This window comes from Leopardus geoffroyi, chromosome C2 (assembly GCF_018350155.1).
Source record: "Leopardus geoffroyi isolate Oge1 chromosome C2, O.geoffroyi_Oge1_pat1.0, whole genome shotgun sequence".
In the NCBI taxonomy this organism is placed as follows: domain Eukaryota; kingdom Metazoa; phylum Chordata; class Mammalia; order Carnivora; family Felidae; genus Leopardus; species Leopardus geoffroyi.
The window spans coordinates 104,005,474-104,019,194 of record NC_059333.1 but is presented as its reverse complement, the minus strand read 5'-3'; the positions used below and the strand labels follow the sequence as shown (position 1 = coordinate 104,019,194).

The 13,721-nt window shown below is 33.7% G+C and overlaps 1 protein-coding gene across 2 annotated transcripts in view; it reads left to right on the top strand.

Moving 5' to 3' along the window:
- The window catches only part of NMD3 (NMD3 ribosome export adaptor), a 32,323-nt gene that overhangs the window by 16,151 nt on the left and 2,451 nt on the right, over positions 1–13,721 (top strand). For both annotated transcript variants that reach the window (XM_045503074.1, XM_045503075.1), the window contains exons 8-14: positions 3,723–3,801; positions 4,987–5,083; positions 6,872–6,989; positions 7,972–8,117; positions 10,608–10,720; positions 11,559–11,631; positions 12,845–12,951. In XM_045503074.1, the coding sequence (XP_045359030.1) occupies positions 3,723–3,801; positions 4,987–5,083; positions 6,872–6,989; positions 7,972–8,117; positions 10,608–10,720; positions 11,559–11,631; positions 12,845–12,951 (733 nt within the window). The remainder of the gene's footprint in view (positions 1–3,722; positions 3,802–4,986; positions 5,084–6,871; positions 6,990–7,971; positions 8,118–10,607; positions 10,721–11,558; positions 11,632–12,844; positions 12,952–13,721) is intronic.

Genomic DNA, 13,721 nt, shown 5'->3' with positions numbered 1-13,721 from the left:
ACATATATATAAATATAAAAATCTATAAATATAAAAATAAGTTTTCTTGAATACATATTGATTCTATGTACCTGGTGTTTATAGCTATAGCTACCTTTTTCCACAATATATTGCATATTTCTTTTATTTTCAGCAAGAGTTTCAGCTGTTTTCTTCTCTTTAGTATATACCTAGGTATAGAATTGCTGAGTCATATGGTAAATTTATAATTTATGTTTATCTTTTTTTTTTTATGTTTAGCTTTTAAGAAACTGGAAGAGTTTCCAAAGTGCATGTACCATTTTACGTTGCTATCAGCAGTGTTTGACGGTTCTAGTTTCTACATTGCCTCACCAATATTATGGTCTCTTTTTGTTTATGGCCAGTCTAGAGGGTAGTATGAAGTGGTATCTCATTTTGTGGTTATAATTTACATTTTCGTAATGACTAATGATGTTGATTATCTTTTCATAAGGTTATTAACCATTCCTGTATCTTTTTTTGATGAAATAACTATCAAAATAAATTTTGATGAAATTTATCTGAAATAACTATTCAGATCTTTGGCCCATTTAAAAATTTTTTTTTTAATGTTTATTTTTGAGAGAGAGAGAGAGACCACAGCGGAGGATGGGCAGAGAGAGAGAGAGGGAGACACAGAATCCAAAGCAGGTTCCAGGCTCTGAGCTGTCAGCATAGAGCCTGACGCAGGGCTCGAACTCACGAGCTGTGAGATCATGACTTGAGCTGAAGTCAGACACTTAACCGACTGAGCCACCCAGGTGCCCCTGGCCAATTTTTTAATTGGATTGTTTGTCTTGCTAAGTTTTAGGAGTTTTTTTTTTTTTTTTTTTTAATGTTTATTTATTTTTGAGAGAGAGAGTGAGCAAGTGTGCAAGCAGGGGAGAGGCAGAGAGAGAGGGAGACCCCAGAATCTGAAGCAGGCTCAAGGCTCTGAGCTGTCAGCACAGAGTCTGATGTGGGGCTCGAACTCAGGAACTGTGAGATCATGACCTGAGCTGAAGTCAGACGCTTAACTGACTGAGCCACCCAGTTGCTCCTCATCATACATATATATGATTTGCAAATATTTTCTGCTAACCCATAGGCTGTCTTTTCATTTTCTTAATGTTATCTTTTTTTTTAATGTGATATATAAATACTTAACATGAGATGTTCCTCTTAACAAATTTTAAGTGTATAATATAGTATTGTTGACTGTAAGTACAATGTTATATAGCAGATCTCTAGAGCCTATTCATCTTGCTGCACTGAAACTTTATGCCCATTAATTGGTAAGTAACTCCCTATTTCCCTTTCCTTTCAGTCCCTGGCAGTCATCATTCTACTCTTTGATTCCATGAATTTGAGTATTGTAGGTACTTCATATTGGTGGAATCATGCAGTATTTGTCTTTCTGTGACCGACTTACTTGATTTAGTATAATGTTCTCAGGGTTCACTCATCTTGTTGCATATTGCAGAACTTCCTGCCTTTTTAAGGCTGAATAGTATTCCATTGTATGTACATATACATTATGTTTTCCTCTGTTGTGGAAACAACCCAAATGTCTATCATCTTGTCTACTGTGAATAATGCCGCAATAAACATGAGAGTGCTGATACCTCTTTGAGATTCTGATTTCAATTCTTTTAGATAAATACTTAGAGATTATTGGAACATATGGTAGGTCTATTTTTAATTTTTTGAAGAACCTCCATGCTATTTTTCATAGTGGCTCTACTGTTTTGCGTTTCCACTGGAGTATACAAAAGTTCCTTTTCTCCATATTCTCATCAATGCTTGTTTTCTGTTGTTGTTTTTTAATTTTTTTTTAACGTTTATTTATTTTTGAGAGACAGAACGAGCAGGGGAGGAACAGAGAGAGAGAGAGGGAGACACAGAATCTGAAGCAGGCGCCAGGCTCTGAGCTGTCAGCACAGAGCCCGACATGGGGCTTGAACCCACAAACTGTGAGATCATGACCTGAGCCGAAGTCAGTTGCTTAACTGACTGAGCCACCCATGCACCCCTGTTGTTGTTTTGATAATAGCCATCCTAAAGAGTACGAAGTGATAGCTCATTGTAGTTTTGATTTACATTTGTCTGACGATTTGTGACCTTGAGCATTTTTCATATACTTGTTTGCCATTTTTGTATGTCTTATTTGGAGAAATGTCTATACAGTTTCTCTGCCCATTTAAAAAATTCAAACTTTTCAACCAGGTTATTAGTTTTTTTGCTCTTGAGTTATAGGAGTTCCTAATATATCTGGGAGATTAACTCCTTATCTGATATATATGATTTGCTGGTATTTTCTCCCATTTTGTAGGTTGTGTTTTCACTGTGTTGATGTTTCTTTTTTCTGTGCAGAAGCTTTTTACTTTGATGTAGTGCCAGTTGTTTGTTTTTGTTACCTGTGCCTTTGATGTCATATCCATGATATCATTGCCCAGACTGGTGTCATGAAGCTTTTCCCTCTCTCTTTTCTTCTGGAAATTGTGTATTCAAGGTCTTACGTTTGATTCCTTAGTCCATTTTGAGTCAATTTCTGTGTATGGTGTAAAACAAAAGTCCAGTTTCATTCTTTGCCATGTGGATATCCTGTTTTCCCAGTGAAAAGGCCATCCTTTCCTCAGCGAATTGCTTGGATCCTCTGTCAAAGATCTATTGATTATAAATGTCACAGTTTATTTTTGGATTGTCAATTTTGTTCCATAGATCTATATATCTATCCTATGCTAGTACCATGCTGTCTCGACTACTTAAAGTTACCAAGTTTTCAAATTGGGAAGTATATGTTCCCAACAACTTAGTTCATCTTCAAAATTGTTTTTGTCTACTCTGAGTTATTTCAGTTTCCTATTAGCTGAGTCGTTTGGAAGAATATCTCTATAAACATTTCATAGCAGGTCTACTTTTAATTATCCCTTTATTGCTGATTTTTAATGCTACTTCATTGTGATCAGATAATATTGTCTAATTAATAATGTTTGGAATTTATTGAAGTCTTAAAAATATTTGGATATGATTGTTTTATGAATGTTCTGTGAATTTAAAAAATAATATATATTCTTGGGACTGTGTTCTATAATCTCAGTTAAATCCACTTTGATAGTTAATTATTCAAGTTCTATGTATCCTTCTTATTTTTAGTCTGGTCATTTTGGTTTTGATAGTCTCATACTAGTCCCCCACAATGTTGCACATGTGTTAACATTTATTAATTTCTTTTTTCTTTTTAATAGTTTTTTTTCTGCATCTTACTTCTATGTTATCAGGTGCATTCCTATTATCTTCTTAGTAAATTGTTGATTATATAAAATATTCTTCTGTTTAGTGTTTTTCTCTCCCCTTTTGACCTTGAATTTTACTTTGTCTGAAATTAAAATTGTGAATCTTTTTGTTGTTGTTGGTTTGCTTGTTTTAAAGTTTATTTATTTTGACAGAGATGGGGGGAGGGGCAGGGAGAGAGAATCCCAAGCAGTCCCCACTCTGTTAGCTTAGAGCCAGATGTGGGGCTTGAACTTGGGAACCATGAGATCATGACCTGAGCTGAAATCAGCAGTTGGACGCTTAACTGACTGAGCCACCCAGGCACCCCTAAAATTGTGAATCTTTATGTTTTCTCATAATTTAGTTTTTTACTACACATTTAATTTGTGATATCGTCATGTTAGTAGAGCAAAATTTTATTTGCAGAATGATTTTCATGTGACTTTTCTTTTCTTTTCTTTTTAAAGATGGGCTGGATTTCTATTATTCCTCAAAACAGCATGCTCAGAAGATGGTAGAATTTCTTCAGTGTACAGTTCCCTGTAGGTATGTTCTGAACCTAAATGTGAGTAAGTCTAAGGAGCTGGTAATGGACATAGGTCACATCCATTCTTCAGGCTTAGACTACTTCTCTTACATTAAAATATTTAAAACTGTAGTCGAAGGGGCTTCTGAGTGGCTCAGTCGGTTAAATGTCTGACTCTTGATTTTGGCTCAGGTCATGATCTCATGGTTCTTGTGATTGAACCCCAAGTTGGGCTTCACTCTGACAAGGCAGAGCCTGCTTGGGATTCTCTCTCCCTCCCTCCCTCTCTGTCTGTCTCTCCCCAGCTTGTTCTCCCTCTCTCTCTCTCAAATAAATAAATAAACTTAAAAAATTGAAAAAAAAGCTGTAGTAAGAATACTTACATAATTAGTAAGCATCTGTTTGGGTTAGCCACTTTAAGGGAATTATGAGCCAAAGAGTACATAAGAATCTCTTTGGGGAGCTAGACCTCACCCTGTGATAAGTAGTATAGTGCTAAACCTTTGATTGAATGTATTTATTTTATTTATTTATTTTTTTAATTTATTTTTTTTTTCAACGTTTATTTATTTTTGGGACAGAGAGAGACAGAGCATGAACGGGGGAGGGGCAGAGAGAGAAGGAGACACAGAATCGGAAACAGGCTCCAGGCTCTGAGCCATCAGCCCAGAGCCTGACGCGGGGCTCGAACTCCCAGACCGCGAGATCGTGACCTGGCTGAAGTCGGATGCTTAACCGACTGCGCCACCCAGGCGCCCCTGATTGAATGTATTTAAATAAGACAAAAGAAAGATGGGGGTAGAGAGCTTTGGGGAGAAGCTTCATGGAAGAGGAAGTAGACTATATATATAGACTACATATATATATATATATATATGACTATATACCTATATATATATATATATATATATATATATATATATATATATATATATAGACTATATATATAGACTACATTGGTCTGAGCCAAGGGCATGTTTTAGAGGTTTTGAGTAGGTAAAGTTGAAAAGAGGTAGAGTGCAGTTTGATTGGTGAAGGTTTTGAAGTGTAAGTGGTTGAAATTAGGCTTTGCCATAATACAGGCATCAGGGAGCTATTTCAGACCTTGGATAGTGATGGTTTGATTTGATAAAAATTGATATTCTCTAGACTATCTAAGAAGGGACCTTTGTCTTTTTATTATTATAAACTTTTTTTCTTAACAGACACAAAGCCTCACAGAGACTGATCTCTCAGGATATCCATAGTAACACATACAATTACAAAAGCACTTTTTCTGTGGAAATTGTTCCAATTTGCAAGGTACTTTTTCTCATTTAATTTATGTCGATAAAAGAGTACAAGTAATTAATTGGCTTATATGTAATTATTATTAACTCCTGATTTTCTTCTGGGATTGGTTAAAAATTTAGAGTAACTCTTAAAGGATTCCTTTCTGACATATGCAGTCATGTTAAAAAGATATTAAAATAATCACGCTTAAATTATAAATTGGCATACCTATCATTTTGGTGTACTAACTAAAAGGCCTGTTTGCAGTTTTTTAATGTTCATATTCCTTAAAATTTTTGATCCTATTGGACACATGAAAAGTTTTATGAAAGTTTGAATACAGGAAATGACATTAAAATAATTATCAGTGAACCACTTTGTAAAATGTGTGTAAAATGGATTTTGGCATGATGAAATTAAACAGTATTGTGAAAATGAGATCATAGAATCATTTTTGTGATTTAAAAACATCTGAAAAATGTAGACCATCATTTCATTTAATTGCATTAAAGAACCCTGCTTCAAAAATATAAATGAATTAAAATTCAACAAATAATTACTGAGGATCTACTAAATAGAAGGCAGTGTATTAAAGATTATATGTTTAAAGGTCTATACCATTTAGGAACTTTTATATCAATATCTACTAATAATGATAAATGCCATAATTTATTGTGACCATCCCATGTAAAGTTAATATATTTGAGTATATTTCACTTCTTCACATCTCATTATAATTGGGGTAAATCATATCATTTTGAACGTGAGAAAATTGAAGCTTCGGGAGGTTAGATGACTTGCCCAAAGTTACATGACTACAAAATGAAGAAGCCAGGATTTATGCCTAAGTCAGTGATTCTAAAGCTTTTATAAAGATACTTTCTCACTAATTTATGGTGTAGTGTGTAGTAACGGGAATGAAATGATAGCCTAGAACAGGGTCAGCAGGGGTGCCTGGCTGACTCAGTTGGTACAGCATGTGACTCTTGATCTCAGGGTTGTGATTTTAACCCCCCCCCCTGTTGGGAATGGAGCCTACTTAAAGAAAAAACAAAAAAAAAAAAACCCCGCAAAACAGGGTTAACAAACTTCTCTAAAGGGCCAGATAATGAATATTTTTATACAACATAAAAGAGTATTTTCATTAATATTTGGAGGCTTACTAAGTTAAAAACAAAGTACTGGACTAGGTTCTATTAGGGATGCACAGAATGCTCCTTCAGTGGAGGAGCCTATGATTAAGAATAGATATAGCTTAAAACATAACTCTTTTGTATTTTAATGTAGCTTAAAAACAGGTAACTACATTGCTGATATTTTCTAGTGTACACATGGACATATGTGCTTTTCATGCATTAAGTCTTTGATTACATACTGGTGCATATAGCCATGATAGACATGTAGCTCCTCTGATATTTGTTCTTTATGGAAATTGAAAGAAATCACAAGTAGATTTAGAAAATCACTCTCCTTCTGATGTTTATAATACTTTAGAATTCACACTGTACTACCATAGAGCAGTAAGCATTCACACTTCAGTAAAATTGAAATAAACTTAATAGCTTGGTGAGTAAGATCTGGAAAAATACTTTTAAAGCATGTTTATTACAATTGATGTTCCCATCTTAAGAAGGAAGAGCTTATTTTTTGTTTCTCTAAGATTTGATTCTTTTCTTTAGGCCTGTTGTTGATAAATAGAATTAAAAATCACATTTTGGTTTGGGCATATACACCTGGGTCAGGCTTATATTGATGAGTGTTTACTGAAGACAGTTATTTAGGATTTGCTTCACTCTAAATGTTAGTTCTTATGCCTAGGATAATGTTGTTTGTCTGTCTCCAAGACTGGCACAAAGCCTGGGAAATATGAACCAGATTTGTGTATGTATTCGAGTAACCAGCGCCATCCATCTCATAGATCCAAATACCCTTCAAGGTGAGTTTTAGGAAATATTTGCCTTGACAGTTTTGTCCAGCAAGCAGTAATAACTTATGTTACTAATTTTATCAAACATTCTCATTAATATTTGTTACGAAAAACTAGATAAGAGTTTTACTGCTATTTAGTTCTTACAAAACACTGCTTTTGATTAGTAACCCTTATGTTTTTTATTTGAAGAAATAAATCTGTGAACTTTAAAAAAATTTACTAGTTCTAGTTCATATATTTTTACTGAAATTGACTTATTTATGTCATTTAGTTTTTGTAAATATTTGGGTTCATTGCCAAGTTCCATGTTTAGCAAATATTTCAAAGTTTGGAATATTTGACTTCTTGCAGTGCAGTAAAACATTTAGTTTAAATATGGATTTTAACTAATTCTTATTATCACACATAATTTTTAACATTCCTTTTATAAAAACTAATTTTTAAAGATCTCACATTGATAGGCGTCTCAGTACTTGCTTTCATCTTCTACTTCTTGATCTTTTTCATGTATTTCCTGTAATGTAGTTTTCTGTTATAAAAATAGAGTTTATAGTTTTTAGAGTCTTTTATTATCCTTGTCAATTAGATTCATAAGTCAAAGGTATGTTTGCAGTATTGGGATGAACATCTGTCAGGTAGGACTTTACTTACCATAAATTAAGCAGCTAAGATGATTGATAACATTTCTAACGTGCCAGCACATGGAACAACTATACAACTGAATGGATCTGATCTTATTTTAAAGGCACTTACCTCTGTGGGATTCTGATGATAGTAACTACTTAAGATATAACTGACACCTGAAATTTCTCTTGTGTTGTGAAAAGTTTGGGGCTGATTTATAGGAGTAAATGATGACTCTAGAAAGTTGCCACTGTGGTTCTGTTGACCTCATGCTTCTCAGTTCATATATATCAACTTCTTCCTAATTAACACATTTGAAATACTTCATTTCTGTTGTTCTTTGATGTTCTATGTTTATACTTAGTTGCAGATATTGATGGAAGCACTTTCTGGAGTAACCCTTTCAATAGTTTATGCCATCCCAAACAGCTAGAGGAATTTATTGTGATGGAATGCAGCATAGTCCGAGATTTAAAACGCAGTGCCGGGGCTGGAATGATATCAAAAAAGGTAAGTTCCGTCCTGCCCATCTTTTTTTTCCCCCCAATTCATTATTTTGGTCCCTCTCTTGTATTTTTTTTAGTTAGTATAATTCCAAAATGTGGTTCCAGATAAAGCTAACACCTCATTAGATTACAAATGCATTCCATATTTGTTTTTAGTGTGTGGTCATTGTGGTGAAATTTATTAGACTTAATTTTTCTGGTAAATTCATGTTTCTCTTTAATGTTGGGAACATTTTAAAAAATGTTTATTATGAAAAAGCATTTCTTTGCTTTACTGTTATATAGGAGGACCAAATGACAAGCAAACTTTTTCTGACTAAAAAGTTTCAAACATTTTAAATTTAAGTATATGTTATCACTACTGAATACTTCAGAATGCATCTCTAAAACAGAACATTTTTCTACATAATCAAAGTATTATCATTCCTATATGGTTTATATTCAAATTTCCTTGTTTGTCCCAAAATGTCTCTTGTGTTTTATTCAAAGTAGTACCTAGTTGGGGACCATATATTGAATGTGAATATTATACCTCTTAAATCTTTTACTTAATAATAGTCCCCTTCCATTGTTTCTTTTTTTTTTTTTTTTTTTTTTTTTTTTTTAATAACTTCCTAAGGCAACGGGGGCATTTATCTTATGGATCTCTTATTGTTTCCTCATGATGTCATTTAGCTTTCTTTTTAATTTCTTTTAATGAAAAGTGGATCTAAGAGGCTTTCTTAAACTTAGGTTATTTTTGGCCAGAACATTTCAGAAGTGTTGCTGTGCATCTTTTATGACGTATCAAGTCATAGTAGCGTTTGGCTGTTTCACTGATAGCCAGATCTCTTCATAATAATGTTATGACTTTTTTCTCATTGTTATTAGCCTTCCTGTCTTCCTTCTTTCCTCTCATTCAGACTGCCCCATATTTAGCCAGTGGGAGCTCCTGAGTTCTTAAAAAAATGTTTTTGAAAGTCTTGTACTTTTTTAGAGCAGTTTTAGGTTCACCACAAAATTATGAGGAGTAAGAGATGTCCCATATACTCCCTGCATATACATGCAGGGCATATACATGCTGTTGCCTCCTCCATTATCAGTATCCATCCATGAGAGTGATACATTTGTTACAATTGATGAATCTACATTGATACATGATAACCATGCAAAGTTGGTAGTTTACATTATGTTTCTCTCTTAATATTGTACATTTTATGGGTTTAGACAAATGTTTGATGATGACATGTGTCCCTCACTATAGTGTCATAAAGGGATTTTCACTGCTCTCAAAATCCTCTGTGCTCTCTGCCTGTTTGTCCTTCCCCTCTCTCCTAATCTCAATCACTGATCTTTTTACTGTCTCTGTAGTTTTGCTTTTTCCATAATTGTATATAGTTAGAATCGTATAATCTTTAAGTACCAAATAATATTTCATTGCGTGGATTTACCACGCCTATTTGCCTATTCACCTAGTGAAGGACATCTTGGCTGCTTCCAAGTTTTGACCATTATGAATAAAGTTGTATTAACATCCTTGTGTTTTCAGTTTTGTGTAGACAAGTTTTCAACTCCTTTGGGTAAATAAATACCAAGGAGCATGTTTTGTCATATCATTTGGTAATGAATGTTTAGTTTTGAAGAAACTAGGGATTCACTTTTTTTTTTTCCAGTTCTTTCCTAAATCTGGGACCTGTCATTTTTCATTTCTCCCTCTGTCTCTTTTCGCCTGAGATTCCTTAATTCCTCTATTACTCCTAGTTTTTTCCCTCTTGATCCCATTTTACTTAGGTCTCTTTTTGTTAGTAAAAAGTATTGGCAAATGCTATATTTAATTCAGCCTAGAAATTTGAAATGTCAATTATAATTGCTTGTAAAATCCCATCTTGGAAAGGGACTTTAATTGTTTCTAGTTTAAAATTTCAAACTTGGAATGTTGTTTCTGCAATAGGTATAAGGAAAAAAAGGGTTATAGCTCAAATAGTAGACGTCTAAAAAATTAATTTCATAAAGATTTGGGTTCTGTAGTAGCAGCAGCAGCAGCAGCTACTGGGATTGTGCCGCCACTGGGATTGCTAGAATGTTTTGTCTGAACCTTGGTTTTTTGAACCTTATGTATAAAATAAGGGGTTGCTTAGGATATTTTTTAGAGTTAAGATTCTTGTACTTTTTTAGTTATTCTTTTTGCTCTTTGTATTGCCTATCTCCCTGTGAAAACATTTGCTTTGAAAATTCTATATATGATATCTGTATTTAGGTGATATTCTTAATGTTTTATAAAGCCTTTAATAAAATCTTAATAAACATACTTATTTTATGTATTCCTTGAGTTTTTCTGTATTCAATACAGTAATTTGTTAATTTTGACAATGTTTCAGAGATCTGAAAAATAAAACAGTTGCTGTCTTTAAAATGAAAATTTAGAAAACCAAAATCAACATTGTATATAGTTTTTGTGAGATGCATTTTGAGTTATGCCTGGATTATTGAAGAGTGCATTTTCTTTCCTGTCAAGCATATGCTTGGGGAAGTCTGGGTACAGAAAACATCCGAAATGAATACAGATAAACAGTACTTCTGTCGCACTCATTTGGGACATCTTCTAAATCCTGGAGACCTGGTATTGGGGTTTGTATTATTTTATAGTATTTTCTTTTCCCTCCCCTCCCCTCCCCTCCCCTCCCTCCCTCCCTTCCCCTCTCCTCTCCTTCCCTCCCCTCTCCACCCCTCCTCTCCCCTCCCCTTCTCTCTTTTATGAGTGTGAGCATGCACACATGAGTGGGGAAGGGGCAGATGGAGAGGGAGAGAGAATCTTAAGCAGGTTCCATGCCCAGTGCAGCACAGAGCCCAATATGGGGCTCGAACTCAAGACCCTGAGATCATGACCTAAGCTGAAGTCCAGAGTCGGATACTTAACTAGCTGAGCCACCCTGGGGCTCCTATAAGTACTATAGTATTTTAAACTGGCGATTGACATTGCAAATTTTCTTTGGGATCCAGCAAAGCCATCTAAAATACTAAAGCTGTTTATTCCAAAAAGAATTTAAGAGTTTAGGAGCGTTACAGTTTGCTTATTGGTAGCTAAATTAAACTGGATTGGATAAAAGCTCATAGTTATTCCATTTTGACCATCTTTTTAAAGAATCATTTTTTTAGTAAACTAAATGGAACCATGTAACTGAATTCTTAATGTTGTACTGATCTATGTCTGTTTTGATTCTTTTGCAATATAAGGTGGACAGTGATGAGTAATACGTGAAACTCACAGATAGCAGTGCATTTTGTCTTTACCAGTATCTATAAAGGCATGTTCACTGTATAGTAAACTGCAAAACTTTTAATGTGGAAAAGCATATTAAATGTTAATCTTAGGAACTCTAAATTCCATAAAATTAAAATAAAGTAAAAAGTAATGTGGAAAGCATAAATGTTTCTGTCCTTAAGTGTTTAATTGTTTTTATTTCAGATTTGATTTGGCCAACTGTAACTTAAATGATGAGCATGTCAACAAAATGAACTCAGATAGAGTCCCAGATGTGGTAAGGCTTTAGATTTTTTCCTGTGTTAAAGAGGATTGATAACTCTTATGGGTAAGATGCACGAGTTCACATTTATGAAAATAAAATCTATTTAGAGGTTTCTTTTGAAATTGGAGTTAAGGTGTAATGGCAAAAGCCTTCATGTTTAATCATGTGTCTTTGAGGAGAAAATCCAAGATTTATTGAGTTTTTTTTGTTGCTCTTATAATCTTGTAATCGAATTTTCACTCTCTGTCAGAATGGCTTGGTACCATCCGTAGAGCAAAAATAAATTTGCAGCTAAAAATGATGACCTTTAGAACTTAATTTAGGTTCATTCTTTTAGGCTTAGCTTATTTCATATATTGTTCAGTTAAGGCGTTTAGAATTTAAACCGTTATTCAGGTTATTCAGGCTTAACTATAATTGCAGTTGAAAATAATCTTTACAGTGTTGAGTCTTAGAGAAAGAATGTTACTTCTGAAAAAAAAAACTGTTAAATACTAACATGAGTTTATTAGAATCATGAACAAGAGTGAATATGAAATGGGAAAAACTTTATCTCCTGCTTGACTTATCTTTTAAAATAAACACTAATCTCTTTAGCTGTGGGTAAAAATAAAGTCAGGATATAAGGACTCCCCTTCTCACCACCCAGTTGTGCTTTTATTGATTAGTAAATTAGGAAATAGAAGCATAGTTTAGATAAAAGTCTAACAAGGTTGTAAGAGGAGATTAAGACAGTCATACAAGATTTTGCATTGTGTAAAATTATTTTCACTTATTCCACAATTTTTTAAACTGCCCTAGGACATACATTTGTGAAAGATATATGTACTTCTATAAGTGCTTATTAGTAGAAATAAAAGGAAAAATGCCTGCCTGTGATAATATTTCAGGATGATTAAGACATCAGAAATTTGAAGTTTTGGGTATAAAAAAGCAGTTTAATTTTTAGTCACTGGAAAATTTCATTAGTAAATTATAACACTTATGCAAACGATGGCTGACTGCATTTTCATAAAATACTGAGTACATGAAGAAAAATGTTAAAAGTTCTCTTGACCCTGCTTCTTGATCCCTATTTTTTTTTTCCCTAAGATGTAACCACTCATCAGTTTGGTGACTTTTTGGCATTCTCAGAATCTTTCTCTTTTTAACTTTATTGGACTTTGAGGCCCCGTTATTTAGTTCCATTTTTTTGTAACTTTGCAAATATTTATTTTACTTTTAGGTATTAATCAAGAAGAACTATGACCGTACCAAACGTCAGCGTCGTAGAAACTGGAAACTGAAAGAGCTTGCAAGAGAGAGAGAAAACATGGATACAGATGATGAAAGGTCCTACTTTTCTTTAAACCTTATATGTTGTCTCAAAGGAAATCCTTACAATAAATCTTTATAGTTTTTATATTTTATATAGTCATCAAATGATTATTCCATTCAGTATTAATTTTGTATTCTTATTGTGTTAATTGAATCAGTGTAAGAGGATATCGAATCAATGTAGGGAGGATATAATGATATTTAACAGATTTGATTATTATTTTCTGGGTTTTGACCTGAGAATTGCAACATTGTTGTAAACAACACATTTGAAAAGTTAACATTAGTAATTACATTGTGGATATCGCAAATAGCAAGTGAGTACTTACGACTCCAGATGAAAAGAAAATAGCCCTTTAATATCAAATATGCTGTTTTTCTTTTTCTTCCTTCCTTCCTTCCTTCCTTCCTTCCTTCCTTCCTTCCTTCCTTCCTTCCTTCCTTCCTTCCTTCCTTCCTTCTTTCTTTCTTTCTTTCTTTCTTTCTTTCTTTCTTTCTTTCTTTCTTTCTTTCTTATATGAAATTTATTGTCAAATTGGTTTCCATACAACACCCAGTGCTCCCAACGGGTGCCTTCCTCAGTACCCATTGCCCACCCCCCATCAACCCTCAGATTGTTCTAAATATGCTGTTTTTCAAACAACTTAAGGAGAAATGAAGATGTTGGGTTCTAGAAAATTATATTGGATGATTGAAAAATGGTTTTAATAATGGTAAGACACTGTCTAAAAAAATGAGTTTAAATAAAATTGTGTCATGAAATGTGAGTGGTAAATAGCAAAATA